The sequence below is a fragment of the Lissotriton helveticus genome, chromosome 3_1 (genome assembly GCF_964261635.1).
Source record: "Lissotriton helveticus chromosome 3_1, aLisHel1.1, whole genome shotgun sequence".
In the NCBI taxonomy this organism is placed as follows: Eukaryota; Metazoa; Chordata; class Amphibia; order Caudata; family Salamandridae; genus Lissotriton; species Lissotriton helveticus.
Window position 1 is genome coordinate 2020385778 of NC_136061.1, and position 21423 is coordinate 2020407200.

The following is a 21423-nucleotide window of genomic DNA, read 5'->3' on the forward strand; positions in this document are numbered from 1 at the left end:
TGTGCAAAAAGCAAAATATCAGGGCGGCTCAGATGGTCAGTGTGAGAAGTTGGCCTGGTATATGATGATCACTATTCTAGTGAACACCTTGCACCAGTCCAAACAACCCTTATGGTGATGGTTGTAAAGTCAACCTTATAGACTAGCTATCCTAGAGGTAGCGTGGACAGAACAGTCTTAGGCTAAAAGACTCATGAGGGCGTGTAAAGCCAGCTGTTTAACCATATGTAACCCCTTGAATACCAAATGAAAGGACACCACACAGGATATATATAAAATATATCTGTATTTATTCACTAACACACTCCTCTGAACTCTTAATGAGGTCAGAAGCATAAGCACATAACAAGTTACTCTTAGAAACACTTTAAATAGCACAATTTACAGTTAGGCCCTAGGGGCGCATAAAACCATATACTAAGTAAGTGGTATAAGAACCACGACTCGGGAAAAGGAAAGGCCTAGGGCCTAGAGAATCGCTGGTGCTACACTATCTGACCCTTAGGTTAGGAGTGGGAGGCCCACAGGCGGCGCGTGCAGTGTCAGTACACTCACGCGAGAGTCAATAGAAAGTCAATAGGAACGTAAAAAGGTAAGTAACGAAGATTTAGGACACTTTCGGTCTAACTAGGAGGATACAACTAACAAAACTAGACACTAGGATAGTCAATCCCTACAGCAGCACCGAAGTACTCGAGTTACCTCACCCATGGGCTGCGGGTGCATAGGTGTCAAAGTGTGTTGGGTTTTCTCGTTGCTTCCTATGGAGCCTTGGAAGAAGATGCTGCAGGCGACCAGGAGGAAGATGTCCGGGTGGATCCAAGGGTGGATCGGAGTTGAGAAATACCTGAAAGCAGAGGGGACAGAGTCTGGGTCACTAGCCAGTGACCGGGTGGAACCAGGAAGGAACCAGACGTCGTCGATGAGCAATCAGGTGCTGTCGTGAAGCTTGTCTTTGCAGCCACGCGGACCAGGAGGCTTCGAGGATGACCAGGCGTTGGAGAGAAGCTGTCCCACGAAGGTTCTCGCAGATGGAGGGGTCGACTTCAAGATTGGAGCCAACAAGCCTAAGCAAAGGCAACCCACGCAGGATACACAAAGAGCTTCTGGTGCAGACCAGGAGGGTCTGAGGTACTTCACCTTTTCAGGGAAGCAGGTGCCAGTCTGGAGCAACCAGACCAGCGATGGATTTTCAAAAGGATCGTCGTCACAGGGCTACTAGCCAACTGGCCAGCAACCGGGACAACGCGTCGAGCAGAACACAAGCAGAAGGGCCCCACGCAGATCTCGTGGAGTGTGGAGGGCTGGTCTTCAGTGCAGGTGGAGCTCGGTGTCGGGGTGTCTCAGTCCCCAGTGCACAGCTTCGAGGATGCCTCAGGTGCTGCACTGTTAGCAAGTTGCAGGCTTTCCAAGATACCTGGTTCCACGGGTTCCGACACCTTCCACAGGGCTCAGCTGTGCTGGAGTCGTGCAGTGGGGTCAGAGAGGTCCGGGAGTTGAGGTCTTGTCGGGCTCTGTGCTCCGGTTCCGGCGGGAACTGGGACAAAGCAAGCCGTCGAGTTGCTGGATGGTGCCTAGTTGCCCAGGGTGGTCACTCCTTGGCCACAAGGGAGATTCTTCAGTCTTCAGCTCAGGCGAATGTCGAAGGGTCCAGAAGTTCGTTTCAAGTCGATATCAGGATAAATCTAAAGTCCTGGGGTTCAGCTCCTACCTTTATACAACTATAAGGGGCTGGTTTGGTTTCTAGGTCCCTCCTTTGGGTGGGACCAGGGAGGGGGGTGGTTACACCCCCTTTCCTTTGTCCAGTTTCGCGCCAGAGCTGGGGCTGGAGTGCCCCAGCAACCGGTTTGAACTGGGCTATGCATGGAGCACCTAGTGTGCCCCAGGCAGTGTCTCATTTCATTCAGCCTCCCTGTCCGAATTCACAAAGTCCTGTCTGGGGTGGTGCTCTCACCTCCCCAGGCAAGAAACCTATTGTCCACGCCTCCCTGACTGGAAGGACTCCCAGCAGCAGGAGGTCAGACTTCTGTCTGTGGCAGCAGCATCCATTTTGTGATCCTGGGGCTCTGGTTAACTTTAAGGCCTGCCATAGGAGTGACGTATAGGTTACTATGTGTCTATATATAAGGTAGGTATAGGGATACTATACCTAAGCAAGGGGTGATTACACGACCTTGCCCCAGCTGAGTGATCAGCCAGTTGTGTCAATTTAGGTGGTCAGCCAGGGGTGGCATAATACATGCTGCAGCCCCTGGTAGGCCTTGGATGCACCTATGCCCTGGGTACCTATGGTACACTATACAGGGGCTCATAAGGTGACCCAATATCCAATTGGAGATGTACCTAGAGTACATGGAGTCCATTTTACAGTGAGAGCAGATAGTTGGCCTGGGACCCTGCTAATCAGGGCCCCAGGCTAAGTCGAAAACCAGCTAAACACAAGGCAAAAAATATGGGGTAACCATAGTCAGGTATCCACCTTCCTACAGTCAGAATCACCTTCTCACAGGTAATCTTTTGATTTGCAGTGTGAATTTTGTTTTGGGTTCACATGCTGTGCACTGATTATAAAGCTGAATTCGCCCCACTTGGGAAGCTGGGTTTAAGCAAGTGTGAATTTGTGAATATGTGGCTTAGGACTTCTGTCCGGGCTGTGCTTCTCAGTTGTCTGTATATAAATGCAGTAGTGTTTTGTGAAGGTGAGCAAGGTGACCAGGATACCATCATGCAGATGTAATTCAAGAACATTTTGGCTATAAACGCTAGGGTGGCTCCTGTTTTACTGGTGCAGTGCGAGTTAGTTGTGCCATTGTGCTGCAGCAGCAGACCTCTCCATTTTCACCCTCACCATCCGTGTCCTCTACTGGGGGTCCTGTAAAGAACAACATTGGCTCTCTTCCAGGCCATTGCCTTGATGATGGAATCAACTGAGGTTTTAGCCCTGATTTGAGTGGGGTCCTGGGTAGAATGTTTGTTAGACCTGGCATCATTGGCGTGAGTCTCCCTTCCATTTTGATACGTTTTTGCTGGTTATATGCTTTGGGCACTGTGCCACTACTATTCATTGTGCCACAGTGCAAGTGCTCCCTATGTTAAATTGATGTACTAATTGGTGATTCCATGATTGGGTTATTTGATTTACCTGTCAGCCCCTAGTACAGTGCATCATGTATGCCCAGGGCTTGTAAATCAAATTCTGCTGGTGGACTTCCAGCACTGGTTGTGCCACCCACAGAGGCAGCTTGTAAAGTGTGTCTCAGGCCTGCCATTGCAAGGCCTGTGTGCAGTCTAGTACTGCCATGTCGACTTGGCAAGTGCACCCACTTGCCAGTCCCTAAACCTTCCCTTTGCTTCATATTAGACACCCCTATGGTAGGCCCACGGGCAGGGCGCATTGTAAGTATAAGGTAGGACATGCTCTGATGTGTGTAGCCTGTCCTAATAGTGAATTACAGCCATTTTCGTGTTTCACTATTGCAAGGCTACCTGTTCTCCATAGGCTAGAATGGGCAGTTAGATTATTACATTCTTATAATCCTAACTGACTCAGGGAACATGGTAGAGATTCGGATTTAGTATGCCTGAACTCAGAATAATAAAATACATCTTCAAGTAAAGTTGGTTTTAATATTCTGCGTTTGAAAATACAACTTTTAGAAAGTAGGTATTTTCTTGCCTAACTATCCAGGCCTGTCTCTGTTAGGATGTGTATTCCTTGTATGGGTTTGTGAGTGACAGGGCTGGGGGATTCCAGGAGACAGGCTGGGGAAGCCCAGTGGTGAATAGAGAGATCTGCATCTAGATGGGAGAGAGGAGTTGCACCTGGGACCTGAATAGGGCTGGGCCTTCCCTCTACAATGCTGGCTCTACCTCCTGTGGCTTGTCTGATGTGTCTGCCCTGCACTGTGAAAGGAGAGAAGGAATTTTGTCAACAAAGTGCTCCAGAGCTGTACCTCCCCTGTGCTGGCTCCACCTCCTGTTGGATGGATGATGTCTCTGCCCTGCACAGTGAAAGGAAGAAGAGAGTCATGTAAACAAAGTGCTCAGGAACTGGTTTGGACTAGGCAGAGGTCTCTCTGCCTTCAGAGAACAAAGGATTTTGGGGTATATATATTGGGACCCTGATCCCAATAAATTAGATCATTTCTGAAACAAGAAACCTTTTGCCAAGGAGAAGAACCAAGGAAGCTGCAGGAGTTTTACTGCCCCTCTACCAGTGTGCTGTTTGCTGGGTTGACCTGCAGTGGTTGCTTCATTGCCAAGGAAAGGAGAAGGAACTTTTTAAGGACGTTCATCATCTACAGAATATTCTCCAAGGGCTTGAACTGTGTTTGCCTCCTGCTGAAGTCTCAGGGACAAAATACTTCATCTCCAGCTCCCCCTGTGAATTTCCTTGGTGGGAATTCTATCTATAGACATTTGCGTGTTGCTGGGAGCTGAAAGCGTGACGCATCGAGAGGAATCGTGTCGCCGCCACAGCTGAAATCGTCGCATCGTCGGAGAAGCGAGCCTTCGCCTCATCTCCCTGGAAGCGTGTGTTAATCGAAGCTGCCTGCTGTCGCATCACCGGAGAAGCGGGACGCCATCGAGAGAGTCGCCATCGCATCAACGGAGAAGCCTGTCGCAGGGCCTGTCACAGCTCCAAAGTACAGAGTCGTCGCAAGACTGCCAGGGCGTCTACGCATCATCATCGTAGCGTTATTGCATCGTCGCATCAAGGGCGCCATCTTCTCGCATCGCAACCGGATCATCGCATCGCATCAAGGCGCCATCTTGCACACCGCAACGGCCCCGCAGGCCGAGAATCTACGCATTACCTCTGCACCGGTAAGGATCACGACACATCCCCTACTCTGCGCAAGCACTGAGGCACGACACATCATTTCCCCGGATCACGGAACCGACGCATCTCCCCTTTTGCAAGCCTTTTGTTTACTTTGCGTGCGCATTCAGGTACTTTGTTGAGAACTTTGTCGCATTTATCATCAACTTGAACTAAGTACCTTTTATCTTCTTTAAAGCAATCTTAAGTGTAGTATTGTGGATATTTGTCGTTTGTGGTCTTGTGTTAAGTCTATATAAAGAATACTTATTTTTATAAAACCTGTGTTGTGTCCATCTGTAGTGTTTTCACTGTATTACTGTGTATATTCACAAATGCTTAACACACTGCCTCTGAGATAAGCCTGTCTGCTCGTGCCAAGCTACCAAGGGGGTGAGCAGGGGTTATTTAAGAGTGTAATCCCCTTATCCTGACGGATAAGGTTCCCTATTTGGACAAAGGTGAATACCATTGCCAACTAGAGACCCCCAGATCTAACAATGTTTTCTTGGTATCATGGACCTGGAAGAAGTTTGTTCCTTAAAAGCTTTCCTTCCTTTGTCGATAATAATTAGCAGCATAGGTAGATAGACAGAGGTCCTTCCTCTGTGCTGGAGCTCTCCAAGACGAAGCATGATGAGCTTTGTTCCTCCTAGCTGTATTCCATTTGTATGTGTTTGCCGCTATTTTGATCAGGGTAATGTCCCCTCTTCACACATTTTTAGCAAGGTATCAAGACTCAAGCCAAGTCTTTAGACACTGACAGCAGCAGAATGGTCAAACATATAGAGCATGAAGTGCTTTCACTAGAATGTAAAGTATGTCAGTTAGACTATTGCAATGTGGAAATGAGAGAATTTAGAAACCTAAACGAAGAGTACTGTGAGAAGCATTTATAACATACTACCAAGATTAAAGAATCTCACTGGTTCATATAAAGTCAGGCAATACCTCTCATCCTACAAATGCAGAGACTTACTTGGAACTGCCTGAATTGTTATCGAGTACAGTTCTGCCAGTAGTATCCATACGCTGGATAACAAGATGGTCCAGAACCATCTTCTTCTTGGCACGTTCAATTATCTCCTCTTCAACAGTCCCTTTTGTAACTAAACGGTATATGTTTACCTACAAAATAGATAAATCAGGAAACCATTTTAAGACCTTTAGGTGGCTCTTTAAACATTGCTTGCAATTTTAATACATAAAAGGCACTGAATTATACATGATAAAAATAAAGCCATCTACAAAGTAGCCATTGTTTAAAAGCCATAACAAAAATACAAAGTAGGTGTAAGGAAGTGCCCTCTTTTTAATGGTTGCCCCACTTTTTTCCAAACTGTTGCTGTACTTTGACTGAGTGTGCCCTGGGTTCCTGCCAACCAGGTACCCATGGCCTATGTTCTTTCCCTAAACTGCATTGATACAAAACCCAATTGACACTCTTTGGCCACATGAAAGTCCCTTGCACATAGTACCATTGGTACTGTAGCCAGGGAAAACCTCCAAGGGCTGCATCAGTTATAGTGCCACCCTTAGAGGCCCTGTACATGCACACAAACACACTGTCAATGTAGGCTGCGTGTTGTTGCGCAGAACAAAGTGAAGAGTCGACATGGCACACAACCCACTGCCCTGGATTAGGTAAGCCACCCCTCTAACTGGGTGCACCATACCAGTGGTGAGAGTACAGGTTCATGAGCCTTGTACCCCTACAGTGCCTAAGCCAATTCTTAGACATTGTTAGTGCAGTAATGACATTAAGAGCATATGGTACTGAGAGTTTGTCATTACGAACTCTACCGCACCATAATGACTTTACTGAAAACTGGGAAGTTTGGTATCAAGACCATAGTAGAAGTAGGACGCCTCCAGACATCCGGTCCATGAGAACTGAAGGCATTCAGGAAAAACAAGCGGAAATAGGCATGTCAGAAGGAGCAGAAAACTGCAAGGGGCAACCCGAAAGTCAAGAAAAAACTTCAAAACATCCCGGGCAGGAAAGCGTTTGGCCTAGCCTCCTAAACACAGTACAACTCCTGGTGGAAGCTTTGCACTACCAATCAGAGAAAATGGACACCCAACTAACGTTACTAGACACATTAGCCGTGTTTGTGGTTGCCATAGATGGGAAGCTGGGTACGCTAAACACGCTCCTCAAGAGTAAATTGGACAATCTTCAAGACGTAAACATGATCACCAGCAGTGGGTGTGGATGCGGCCGTATCATCGATAAGCTAGCCACTCTCCCAACACTGCTGACAGACCTGTGCACACAGCTCAAAAGACCTGCTCAGCAAAACTCCAAGCTGGGCATGGACAGACAGGGTCATCTAAAAACAAAAGACACCAAAATTGCTCTCTCTACACCAACAGAGGTCATTGAAAAAGGAACAATTGGTGAAGACCCTGAAGCTGTAAGAAAGATTGAACTGTCGGGCACAGGCGCTCAAGGACAACTTAAAATGAATGACCTACCCAAAAGCATAGCAGTCAATGAAATGGGACCAACGAGCCCTTCATTAATGGACAACAATGACAAAGATAACATCGATCTAAAATTAAACGCGAAACAGAGACGAGCTAAAAAACGCAAAGGTAGGAAATATAAGCTCTGCTCAAAACGCGAAGGATTTAGGCAATATTTTTTGGCCAATCTATCATTCAAGAGCAAAGAAAATCGCAACTTGGGGAAGAAATAACTTCACATCAAATCTCCAATGAAACAAGTCACACAATCGAGCACTTGGAAAAACCAGCCAACACCAGATCAGATGAACAAGACGCCCATTCTCAATACGGCCAACTAGCATTTGCCCAATTATCTGGGAACAGCACAACGCCTACAGATTCTGGACTGTCAAACGCGTTAAAAAACAACACGAAGCCCAGCCCCAATCCCACGAAAAACAAAAAACAAGGCCTGACTTTGGACAGCATGGGAAAAAGACCAGAAAGTCAAGGCATAGGACTGACGGACAGTCAACTATACGCTATTAACCAAGCAACTGTGCAAAAACATATACGGGAAGACCGCATAACAACAAAACCGGCACCCGCAAATCTGACAGGCAACGCCCACCGCCCGTGCGCCTGGGTGATACACAAAGAACCCGAAATTTTTGTATCCTATCAACGCGCCAACTACCAAGCCCCAGGCAGGGCGACCAAAATCGACACCCATTTGGCAAAAGCAAGACCAATAGAATGCGCAGACCTGAAATCAACAATCAACATCAGCAGAAAATTCTATCTGAAGCAGAGGTATTTAAAAACTGGGGCATTGCGATAAAACCAGGATACTCGGATATACTATATCCAGGAGCAAAGCTGGAGTCCAGCGAAAACGCAGGTAGCTCCAGAACCTCGGTTCTCAGAGGCGCGGTAGGGCCATGTGGAACAGGCAGCAACGAGCATATTGAAATTACTTGCTGGAAAGGAGCAGACAGGGCAGCTCCAACTGAGCTGAAAGATCAAAGATGGATTGTGAGAACTACTGACAAATTGGTCAGAACCCATGTGTACATATGCAAAACCAATTGTGCATATGCTCCTGAAACATTAATGGTTTAGCCACTAAAATGCAAGATCTAGAATTTATAGCTTACATAAGATCATTCGACATAGTGGCATTACAGGAAACATGGCTCGCTGAACCTCCACACCTCCAGGGGTACCTACACTTCTTTACAGGTGCCAAAAGGACAGCCAAGTACGGGCACCTAAAGGGTGGCCTAGCAACATACGTAGCAACTACTAGTTTTCTCAAGACAGAAGAAATTGGGATTTCCTCGGCAGCTGCGCTTGCTGTTAAACTGGCCCTAGCACCACCAGGTTCAGGCAAAGCCAGTATTGATGCATTCTGATCAACGCTTATATCCATCCCAAAGAGAAAAAAAAAGCAGCAAAGGAACTACACATCTTCTTGGAGGAGTGTATCACGGGAAGATCAACATCTAACATTGTACTTACAGGGGACTTCAACCTCAACCTCATGGGGACTCCACAAGAAGAGGTAATCTTAGCTCAAAATACAACTTGGGACCTACCGTCGCAAGGGAAGCTACAAACAGCTAAACAAACAAAATTGGGAGCGCAGATACTTGAAGAAATGGAGCATTTCAATATCAGAGCCTTAAACGGTAGGTCTGGGGGAGATAGGCCGCCAGCTCCAACTTACTACTCAACGAGAGCCAACAGCATACTAGATTATACCTTTATCTCATTACCTCTTTTTCATTATACAACCTAGTTCCGGATAGGAAAAAAAACTGACAGTGACCATTGCCCTCAGGAAATTATTTTGGACATTGCGAGACCCATACACGAGCGATCAAATGCCCCAAAAGAGTCTATCCATATGGTTAATTTAAAAAAAAAAAAGTACTCGGTAGCAATGGGCGAAATCTTAATAGAAAGGGCACAACATCACTTTACGGAGCGCACGGGATCAAATGAAATCATAAAATGGGAACAATTTACAACCACCATGTCGAATTATGCAACGAAGCCCAAAGCACATGCAAAGCTCAGCAACATGGACAATCTATCTCGAGAGCACAGAGAAAAAATTAAGGAAACAAAAAAACTTGATTTACCGTTTAATGAGAGAAATACAGCTGGACCCTAAAGAAAAAGCAAAGCAAAACCACCTTCGGACACTGAAATCTTCACTAAAAAAGCTACAAACAAAACAATGGAGGAAAACTTGTGGGCAAAACTCCACTCAGACATTAAACAGAATGACAGGGCAAGGTTTTGGAAAAACGTTAACTCTCTAGCACGTCCAGCAAACATGGGGGTTTCTTCCAACATTACAGAGGAAACATGGGCACTCTATCTTGGTAAGCACTTTAATCGAGACTTACCCAACAACCGGGAGTAATCCGACCTTAACATCACAAAAGACTATAAAGCTGACAACGCGCAATTAATACAATCGTACACAAACATTAAAGACAGTCATGAACCAAACAATTCCTCAATGCTGCAACATAACATCAAACGCCAAATCAAAAAAGGCAGAAGCGAAGGAGCTCCGGGACCAAACGGGATCCCGCCAACCCTCTTCAAATAAGATGTGGGTTATTGGGCAGCTGCTCTCGAACCCCATTTTTGTAAATCTGGAGCTCGAACATCTTGCCAGGCTCCTGGAAGGGCTCTATCATTACCCCAATATATAAAGCAGGGGACATGACTCTCCCTCAAAATTACAGACTAGTGGCCCTAATTGACAATGAGGCGAAGTACTTCGCAGGCCTTCTGCTGGAGGAACTACAGGCATGGGCCACAAAGAAAGCTCTGATAACGGTTTACCAGACAGGTTTTGTTAAATCAGTGGGCACGACGACCAATATACTAACCATGGGCATTCTAATAGATAAGGCAGAGACAAAAAAAGTGCCCCTACACCTCTGCTACATAGACTATAAAGCGGCTTTCGACAACATCAACCGGAATCTCCTATGGTCAAAATTAAACGGCTGGGGGATCTCAAAACCATTGTTGGACTTGTTAATAAATCTGCACACGGAGACTTGGATACAGATAAAGGTGGGGGACGGCTCACTGCTGTCAAGGCGCATACAGACCAACAATGGCCTCAAGCTGGGTTGCGTTTTGGCCCCCACACTGTTTAACCTGTACTTGGGCGATCGTAAAAAGTTAGTCAAAAATTGACTAGGGGACACATTTTTCGGATCTGTGGTTGCTGGCGTGGAAAAAAGAACTGACGTCAGCGCGCAGAGGCGGCGTCTAAGTACTCCGACGACATCATCACGCCGCCCACGACGCCGGATGTGGAGCCGCGTACTACGCCTACCGACGCACATGGGTACTGCTACGCAAAAAAATTCTGGATCCAGTCTGACTCCTGGGGATATTCTAAGGTAAGGAATCTATCACTAACGTGTCTCTTTTAGATACTAAGCTACACCTCACTTACTTCTTCCCTTGTACTCAACATAGGTTAGGTACACCGGGGTAGGCGTATTTTAGAAGCACCAGCTGAGTACTTTTAGTCTTTATTTATTAATGTATGTATTCCATGTTATTTTATATGGCTTAAAAACCATAACATGCTTTTACAGTATTATTTTATAATACTCTTCGTACTGTACGCATTATACTTTAGAACCAGTATTACGATTGTAGCAGTTCATTTCCTCTGCATGAGAAAGCAGACTGTTCAATAAATACTTTTATTGAAAACGCCCGTCTCTCTATTTCTCTGCACCTCTGGTGAAACAAAGCCTGCACGATTGACTGAGTGAAATATCTATCTATTGTTTCCCCGACTCTAGAGATACATTTCTTATTCTTGGGGAACAAAGTTGTCATGTTTATGCGGTTGTCAGAAACTAATCCCTTCTTGTTCATTCGAGAAAGTTTCTAGTGACCTCTGAGCTAGCTGGCACTCACAATTAAGTCGAATATATTCGATAGAGACCTAGTCGACCGTAGTCCTTAGTCTAAACTACAGTATATATTATTCCAATGCGCAGAGCCTATTGGGAATATAGGAACTACACTACAGAATGTTCCTACAGCGAAACAGTTAAGCACACTGACTTTCCCTTGCATGTGTCTCCTCACATTATAAAGTCCATTCCACGTCACCACCCAACTCTGCATAATCCCTGCCACAACATTCTATGTGTAACAGCTCCTGAGCTGCGCACAACAGGAATCTCCCCAATGCAACCCATACATGGGTGCACACCGATGTGCACCCGTGTCCACAAGTAACAAGTCTGGTGCCCCTTACCCTGGCTGCAGCGCAGCAGCCTTATCTCACAAGGAGGACACCGGTGAAATCCACTTGCAGTCCATTTTATCATGCGTTCACTGTGGGTGAGTCCCAGCATATGAGGCTCTCCCACAGTAAAAGCTCAAAAATCAGATGTGCAAAAAGCAAAATATCAGGGCGGCTCAGATGGTCAATACCAGGCCAACTTCTCACACTGATCAAAGACACGTCGACATATAAATATCTAGGTGTGAAGATTGATAACGGCGGTCGTTTCAGTGTGCAAAGGTCTAGCATCAGAGGCAAAGGACTTGCACTGGCAATTGCCTTAAAAACACTGAATAACAAGCTCTCCGGCCCATCTCTAACACCTTTGGTACAAGTTATCCGTGCCAAACTGCTGCCCACAATAACTTACGGAAGCGAGGTGCTACGAGGCAGAGACGCAACAATACTCGACAGCACAATCATATCACAAGATATGGAATCATCTTTAGCCTTCCTAAGCTAACCTCCCCACCACAGATCAGGCTGGAGTTTGGCATCCAACAAAAGCTCCTGGCACGACAGGGGGCCTACATCTGCGTATGGGACAAAGTGAGGAAATCCACAGAAGGAACATTGAACGAATATCTGTGGAGAGAGTTAGAGCAATCTCCGACCTCACCAGCAGCTAAATACTTAGCAAAAAGTCTTGTAAACACCGGGCTGGAACAGCTCTGGGCTTCTTCCACAGACCACAAAACGTTCAATAAACTGGCAAAGAAGTCGATTAAACAACAGTCGTGGGTCCAAGATAAAGCAGATTTTTCAAAAAGAACGCACGCCTGAATGATTTTGAACTCGTACTCGGCAAAAGCTCCCCAGCACTATTTTGGTCTGGGCTACGCCAAAAAAACCAAAATGTCCTTCTTAAGGTACAGGCTAGGTCTGCTGCCGTGCAGTCAGCATGTTCCACACTGGCTAAAAAAAGAAAGCAGGCATGCTATGCCGGCTATGTGGTGTCACGCAAGAAGATATGCTTCATCTGCTATGCTCCTGTGAGACAATGCTAGAGGAGCGGAAACTTTTTTTGAAGCACCACTTCATCCGACATGGGACATGCACACGAAGGAGCGCAGTTCTCACCTGTTTTTCATCTCAGGACCCTCAGCTGAGCTGTAGCCTTGTAAATTTTTTAAAGGCAGTGGAAAAAAAATGCCCGGACTCGATCCTTTAACTGACTTAATACAAAAAAAAAATCTGATTTTAAACATCTGATTTTAACCTGTTTTAAAACAGAAACTGTGCCTATTGTCTAAACACTAGTGTGACAAATGAAAGGTTAACATATTTTAAAATCAGGATGAACAGAACAGCAACGACCACGCCATGCTGGTTCTAAAAAAACATGTCATTTTATATTGTGTTTTATTTTAATTCATATTTTGTAATTGTATGGCATTGGTTTTAATTAACTGTGCAAATAAATGTACTTATTTAAGTTTGGTATCAAACGTCTCCGAACATTAAACCCACACTGATGCCACTGTGGGGTTTAATGAAAAAAGCACTCTGAGGGCATCTTAGAGATGCCCCCTGAAAAACGACCTAACTCTAGTGTCCTGGCTGAGTGGCTGTTCGCCAGCTGCCACCACCAGACATGTTTCTGGATCCCTGGGTCAAGAGCCTGCTGCTCTTAGGGGTCTGAAACAATTCACATCCTGGGACAAGGTGCCAAGCCTCCTCCCCCAGGATGGTCAGGGTCCACGAAGGAGAAGCTTCAAAGGTTTGCCGCCTTTGTGAGCTATCCCAGCCATTTGCTGCTTCCAGCAACTGGCCCACACTGGTTCTGAACCCCACTTTGGGCAGGAGAATCAGTGGGAAAACCAAGTGAGGAAGGGAGGTGTGCCCACCTTTGCCAACCCAACCCCTTAGGTGGTGGAGGCGAGGTGAAGCACAACTCTCAGTCCCCGTCATCTTGCAGATGGGGGGACCCAGTCAACCAGAGAGAAGCATATGCCCCCCGCCCACTGGAGGGTGGCATAATAGAGGGTGTACCAACCCCAAAGAAGGGACCCATTGGACCCGACCTGTACCTACCTGTAACACCCCTAAATTTTGTATTTTGGGGCAACCCTTAACCTTCCCTCCTCAGACAAGAACCGATCAGAAAAATAAGGAATGAAAAAGTCGTGCTGAACTAAGAAGAGGAGGATGCCCACTGACTTGGCCCCAGCCCTACCGGCCTGTCCCCACGTCGAACCTGCTCCAGTGAAATCTCGCTGTGTCCTGCAGACAGCAGCCCCCAAGAATCTGGAGGACCTGCCCAGCCTTCCAAACCAAGACTTTGTCTCCTGTGAGCACTGGATTTGCTCACCCACCGACTCTGGCCAAATCCACGATTCGGCACCACTCTGCACCCGGCGCCGATGTCCTGAGTTTGAGTGGCCTAACACCACAAGGATATCTCCCTGGCGATCCTGACCTGCCTCGAATCTCCTATCAACGCCTACATCCCCTTTATGGAGGATCCTCCTCGACCACGACCGGAGCTGGTAAGAAAACCCGACGCCTAAAGACACCCCTGCACCAGACGTCCTACAGCCTTAGGTGGTCCAACCGATGTTGTCCCAGCATCCCCAGGCATCCCAACTTACCTCTCCAACCAGTGGTCACCTCCAGCAGATCTTCGGCCTCGAGCCTGCAGTGTTTGTTGCAACCGGAGAATCCCCAATGAAATCAACAGGGCACTCGACGCCCAAAACAACACCCAGCACTCAGTCTCCCCTATGCTGCTGCAGGTGCACTTTGTATGCTAACTCGGATTCTGCTTTGCCCTGAGCCTAACACCAGGAGCTTTGCTCCCACAACCTTGTGGCCTGCTCGTGAGCAGTCACCAACCGGAGACCCCTATCCCCCACTGGATAACATTCGGCCTCAGCACTCTGCACCTGGCCGCCCTAGTGTGCTGAGGGTCCTTGAAAAGTGCATCTTTGACCCTGGAGAAACCCTGGTGCTACCCCCAGAATACCAACTCCCACAACAAAGTACTTACCTGCAACCCAATAAAATCATTTCCTCCCATATGTTGCATTGACTGCTTGTCTTTGAAAAATCATTCAAGTGTGGAGTTGGTTTGTATGAAAACTTGAAAAACTGCAAATATACAAAAGCTGTATTACTTACTCTTTTGTGTAGGAGATGTCCCAGGGTGATATCTAGGCAAATCATACTGGTTAGCAAAAGTAACAAAAAGTAATCTAAGAAGTAACATGCACAGGAATCTGCAAAGTAACTGCAAAGTAATTTCAAACTGTTGGCTTACCTGAAACTCAACCAACTGCATTTGAACATGGATTAAACTGTAATTCATTGCATAACAACGTGCAAGGTATTATTTCACTTACCAGCACCAGGATTGGCTTGGTTTTAGGAATAAAATAACTAAATAATATTTTTGATACAAACAAATTGGTCTGAATTCAGTTTTTAAGTGTGTGACATCATTTCTTGCCTGAGTGTGTACAACAAATGCTTAACACAAACCTCTGATAAAGCCTTACTGCTCGCACACAATACCACAAATAGAAAGTAAGGTGCTATCTACTTTTACCTCTGCCTACCTTTGGGGTTTCACTGAACTCTGTGCATACTATAGCTCATTTTGGTATAGTATATATAGAGCCAGCTTCCTACAGTAGGGACGTAGCAATCATTAGCAAAGGGGTGTAGTAATCCTTAGTGAAGCATGTCCAATGGCAGAAAGGGCAAGGAGCACGAGGGATGAATTGCACCCCAATGGTGTTTGCTGCCAAACCGGGGAGTTCAGAGTCCATTTTCCATTTTGCCATTAGGGCACAATGCATACGTATGTCGCGAGAAGGTGAAAGTTCTATATGTTAAGGGATAAACCACTAATTGCTCGTACTGTATAGAGCATTTGCAGACTTTCCTGTTTTTTGCCTGCTAATATTGTAGACCGTGTGTGTGGTTACTTGCCTCAGCCAGACAGCTTGAGGAAGGAACCGGAAGCGAAAGCAATAGAGGAGAGTTGTGGAGCTGCTGAATGCCGGAGAAGCGGAATGCTGAGGTGCGGCCGAGCGCCTGACCGGGAGAGACTTGGCTCAAACTCCCCAAGCACCCGCCGCTCCTTACGAAAAATGGAGCCGGCCCATGAGCTGAAATCATTACTCGCTGCGTCTGCATCCACAGGAGTCACACTCTGCTCCCGCTGAGTGTGCGCACCCAGGCGGACAGCAGAGGTGGCCAGGCTAGGTCCGGGTGCGGCCTGCGGTCCATCTGGGTTGGCCCACTCGCTAGCCTTCGGAAAAGGCGCCGCTGGTGGAGGAAACTACTGGCGAAAAACAGGCAATACGACAAGGACTAGAACCACGACCCTGACCCTGACCACAACCAGATTATTGGGTCCCTTTGTGACAGTAGACCAACCCAGAAAAAAAAAGCAGAGTTGGGGCTCTGTGCCTAATGCAACTGTTTCGGGGGAGGCCAGCAGGACGCACTACCTGGTGCCACCCCACGCTATCCTCTATCAAGGGCAATGAAGCGGTGAAGTCGCGAAAGCAACTTCAGAGGTACAGTGTAGGCATGCAGCGGCGAAGGCAGTGGCGGGTAGTGGATAGAGCTGCAGAGGTGACCTGTACAAAGCAGGTAGCTTGCTACTTGGGTAAGCAGCCCGCACTCCCGCCCTTAGCCCCAGGCTGCCCTTGGGCTGCCCTCCCACATCTCGTAGGACTTCTGCCTTCCGTCGACGCTGTGCTCCCTCCTCCCTCCTCCTATAGCTAGCTAGCCCCAAGCCTCCCCCAGCGCCCTCAAGCATTTGTGGGGGAGGGGGGATAGCAGTGCAACAGGACGGCTGGGAGGCATGCTGGGGTGGCTGAGCGGAGCAGTAGAGTCCAGAGCCTTGGCCTAAGCGCTGGGCCAATTAAAGGAAAGTAGTAGTTGGCCCACCAATTGGGAAGCATCGCGCAGGCATCCGCAGCACTGGCAGCAGTCCAAGCAGGGGTCTCCTAACCCCAGCACAAACTTTAGCACTGGACACGACTCGGTGAGTCATCACCCACTGCATCTTTCCAGTTTTAACGCATCCTTAATTCAGACCACCCTACATCAGTCCAGGCCAGACGGCCCATTTAGATGGTTAAATTACTACCTTGCACAATTCAGCAAGATGGGACCTAAAAAGATGGACCGTCCACTTAAGACCTCTGAGGAAATGGGCAGCCGGCAGTCACCAATAAAAAGGATTACAAGGAGCACAATTCTACCAGTGAACCCTAATGAAATCCTCTAAGCAGCCCCACAAAGGAGGTAGTTTATGCACTTTAACCGCATGCGTGCGGGCGGAATTCCGCCCGTACGCTGGGTTTTTAAAAAGCGCACTTTACGTGACGAGCTGGGCTCGTCATGAGCGTGCGAGGAGGCTACGCCATGACGAGCCCAGCTCGTCATGAGCGTCGAAGGGGTTAAAACAAAAGAATGGCAAGCTCAGCACGACTCAGGGCACTATTCAGGGCTGGCAAAAGGAGGAATACCAGGATGTACCACTTTCTGGCTCTAACCTGAGCATTTCACAGGAGATTAGTACCATAAGTGCGAGCAGAAAGCTCTCCGACTGCCCGCACAACCCCAAAGGAGGACTATTTTAAAGTCTGGCGAGCTGCAGTGAGCCGCAAATGGATGATTCTGCTTGAAACACAAGATCGCCTATTGGCCACACCACTTCCAAAGAAAAGTTGCCCGACCTTTCAATTGACAGACAGGAAACATGAAACAGCATCATCAAAAGTGGAATATGTCCAAGTTACATTTGCTCAAATTCACTAGACCAAATGCCATGATCAAGACACCCAGAACATTGCAAGCACCAAGCACTTTCCATCAGCCACAAGCTTTGTGTCATCTCTAGATGACCCAATACCAGATTTTCTAGTGGTAGGGGACCTCATAGCCTCCTTCCTTCAAAAACTGGGCAAAAACATTGAAAGAACTCTGGAGTTAACCCCAAAATCGATGGAGTTATTACAGCCTCCACAAGACTCTAAAGTAGACCACTTTACCTCAATGATAGTGTTAATGAAGATCACACAGAAACTATCTATGAATGAGATAAACAGCTCCATAAACAGAGCATTACTGTGGCAATCATCAAAGATGGAGGTCCACATAGACCTCCTGCAATCAATAGCAGCCCGCCTAGTTAATTTAAGCACCAGGGTGGAAGATCTGGAAAACAGGATAATTCAGTATCTGGTGATCAACCCTGGCAAATTCCTTTTTCAACACTTATTGTAAAGTGGGCGTCTCTCTCTGAGGTCCTAGCGGACATAGTAGAGATAGTCAGAGGAAGTAGGGACATGTTGACTTCCACAGAGCGCCGGGCGACTTCAAACAATTACCATCCAGCTGTGAGCAAGAAAAGAGTCCCACTAGGCCCGAAGTTAACAGACAGAGCCAAACACAATCAGGCAACAAAGGCCGGGGAGCACTGCACATGGGCCCATCGCATTTCAAGGCACACACAGGGCCAACAGCAGGGAAAGCAACATTCCAACATGTGATACTCAAGAACACACTCCAGTACAACGGAAGGGCCAGATCCTCCCCTATCATGGAGAGCAAAAAAAAAAGCTGAGGAAACAACTGAAAAAATCAAAAGTGAGACAATTACAGCTATGGACGACAGATCGCTTACCCCAACAAAGTAATGTTAAAAATAGACAGTTCAATCCAATTTTCACAGCCAAAATCGGGGGCAAGATGGACGCCTCATCTGCCCTGACCCATAGAGACCACCAAGAGCAGACAATCAAAAACCAAGCCACACCATTGCGACGGGCTGAAAGACTCTTGCCACACCAATTACTTATTCAGGGCATGAGTTAGCAGTTGGAACATGTACTGTACTGGGAGATATAAACCCCAAGGCAATGACAGCTATCACACTACCGCACCTGGATGGTTCAACACAATCTCAGCCAAGTATCATCAAGCAGGCAAGAGCAGTGAGTACACAATGATGGAAAATCAGGACCCAAGTAGGAAATACCTCAAAACATCCAGCAAGTACAAGCCCTGTGTCAAGTTTGGCAGTTCATGCGCTAGGAATAGAAGACGTGGTTTCAACCACTGACCCACCAACAAATATCCATGATATAATACAGGTATTATATCACGGCAAAGCATGACATCCTGAATCGGAGTAACATTCTCCGTCTTTTCAAACACCTAGCCACCCTGGACCAAACACAAACGGGAGACTTGGAATGGGTTAGATTTTTGAACATCCAGGAAGATACCCATGACGTTTCCACAGGGGTGGGTCTGAAGCAAAAGGTACTTCAGCAAGCAGTATTGGATGAATCACCAGAACTCGCTGAGTGAAGCAAAGATGTCCAGCTTCTGCTACATTAAAAATATCCATGTTTTACCAGTAAACAGCGGGGTATCTTTCACGGGACTAACAGCCAAGAGGCCCATAGCAGCAGTTGGACGGGCTCTACAGCCCCCACGGGCATCAGGATCTCATGCCGAAACAATCATCGGGTCATTTATGCAAGCCCTCTTGCTCCGGACCAAACAGGAACACCAAGAAGATGGCAGCACTATTTCTAACAGTCATGGCACCAGGCCTGGTACGGCGGAGGCTAGGGAAGCAAACCCACCCCAGCAGCAACTAACTATAATCTCATGGAACATCGCAGGGATCAGTAAAATCACCAAAAAGAAAATACGAAGCAGTTCTTAGAAAAGGGAGACATATTATGCTTCCAAGAGACATGTGCCCTGACCAGCACACCATTTGAAGAGTATACGAACACCACGTACCAGCAACAAAAAGGAACCTCTTTGGACGACCGTCCGGCGGACTATCAATCTTCATAAAACATGCCAGTAGCCTTGTGGCCACAGAAATTCAACCTACCATCCTTTGGACACAAGCATTACAGATCATAGGCCTGAACCTAAACTCTCATCCTAATAAACTGTTAAATTAGCCCAACACAGACCACGATGAAAGATTTTATGGATGCGCTGACACGGAAGATAGACGAGCTACTAAATATATACAAATCCTAACAGGCAATCTTAGCGGGGGACTTCAACCTGAGGGATCTAGACAAAGCAAACTTCCCTCCCTGGGGCAAGGGCCAAGCAGAACCCCTCTACAATTTCCTAAAAAATCATAAGCTATGTACAACTCTCATTCTAAAGGAAGCACACGTGAGACATCCTGGCATACGCAACTAACCTTCCAGAATATCTCGAGATTAGACTATATTATAGTCAGTGAAGCAATTGCAGCCAGATTGAATAATTTCGAAGTCGAGGACATGGTTGAAAGTGACCATAGGCCATTGAGAGCCGTGATCCAGTTGGAAGTACAAACAGCCACTATTTTTCAATAAATTGGAGAGCCAAGAGGGGAAGAAAAGCATAAAGTCCTCCGGAGGATAAAATGGTCAGAAAATAAAGGCAAGAAGATGCGAGTTTGGTTGGATCTGAAGCAGGATGCTATCCACCAATGCGCCTATCACCTATAAAGGATTGGGAGAATACCATAGAGGACCTCCAATCGAAGCCGGGAAACCCTCAGCACCGATGCCCGAGTACCAAAGCACCATTAATTGTAGGAAGTAAACGCCTAACGAAAGACAGACACTAAGGTAAATTGGCCCTCCGTAAGGCCTTAGAAGCAAAGAAAAAAGGGGGCAACCCAACATAGGGACTGTTGGTTACAGCATTGAGGTCAGCATTAAGAAAGAAACTGTGGGAAAACAAAAAGGAACATACAGAAAGGGAATGGCTTAAAGTTTTCTCTTTGCTTAACAAAAAGAACCCCCTCTGGGCTGTGGAGCCACATCAACCAGTTGAGCAGTCGAGGGGCATCAAGAGAAAACGGAGTGGCAAAGCACAACTGGCTAAACAATGTGACCCAACTATATACGCACGCTCCGTCAAAGAAAGGTCGCTCAGAAGAAATTACCTGGGAAGAGGGGCCTGTAAGAAAGTGCCAATTTTCTTGCATTAGTATGCCCCCACTGTTTGCTGAACTGCTGATGTGCTTTGACTGAGTGTGCCCTGGGCTTCGACCAACCAGGTGCCCAGGGCCTGTGTTCCTTCTCTAAAACTGTGTTGAAACCAAAACCCAATTGGCATCTCTGACACCCACACACTGCCTTTGCAGGCTGAGTTTCTAAGTGCAGAACTAAACAGAGAGTCGACATGGCACACATCCCTGTGTGCCATGGCCACAAAACCCACTGCCCTGGCATACCTCAGTCACCCCTCTAGCTGGGTGCCCTATGCCAGCGGTGTGGGCACAGGTGCATGAGCCCTGTGCCCCTACAGTACACAGGGACATTCCTGGGCACTGTAAGTGCAGTGATGCTATTAAGAGTACATGGTACTGGAAGGTCGTCATTACGAACTCCACAGCACCATAATGGCTACACTGAAGACTGACAATTTTGGTATCAAGCTTCTCAGCACATTAAACCCGCACTGATGCCAGTGTGGGATTTAATGTAAAATGCACCAGAGGGCATCTTGGAGATGCCCCCTGAAAACCTAACCTACAATCCACGTCTGGACTGAGAGGCTGCCTAGGCTGCCACACAGCAGACATGTTGCTGGACCCCTGGGTGGCGAGCCCCCCGCTCTCCTGGGCCTGCAGCAATGCACATCCTGGACGAGGTGCTAGGTCTCCTCCACCAGGATGGGCAGGGGGAAGCTTCAAAGGCATGTTGCCCTTGTGAGCTTCTCCAGGCCACTTGCTGTACTCAGCAACTGGCCCCCACCAGTTCTGACCCCCACTCAGGCGGGAAGACTGGCGGAAACACTATGTCAGGAA

The 21423-nt window shown here is 47.2% G+C and overlaps 1 protein-coding gene across 2 annotated transcripts in view; it reads right to left on the bottom strand.

Annotated features, from left to right (window-relative positions):
- Positions 1-21423, bottom strand: part of CHD2 (chromodomain helicase DNA binding protein 2) — a 2197496-nt gene that overhangs the window by 1073331 nt on the left and 1102742 nt on the right. For both annotated transcript variants that reach the window (XM_078683153.1, XM_078683151.1), the window contains one exon: positions 5802-5950. In XM_078683153.1, the coding sequence (XP_078539279.1) occupies positions 5802-5950 (149 nt within the window). The remainder of the gene's footprint in view (positions 1-5801; positions 5951-21423) is intronic.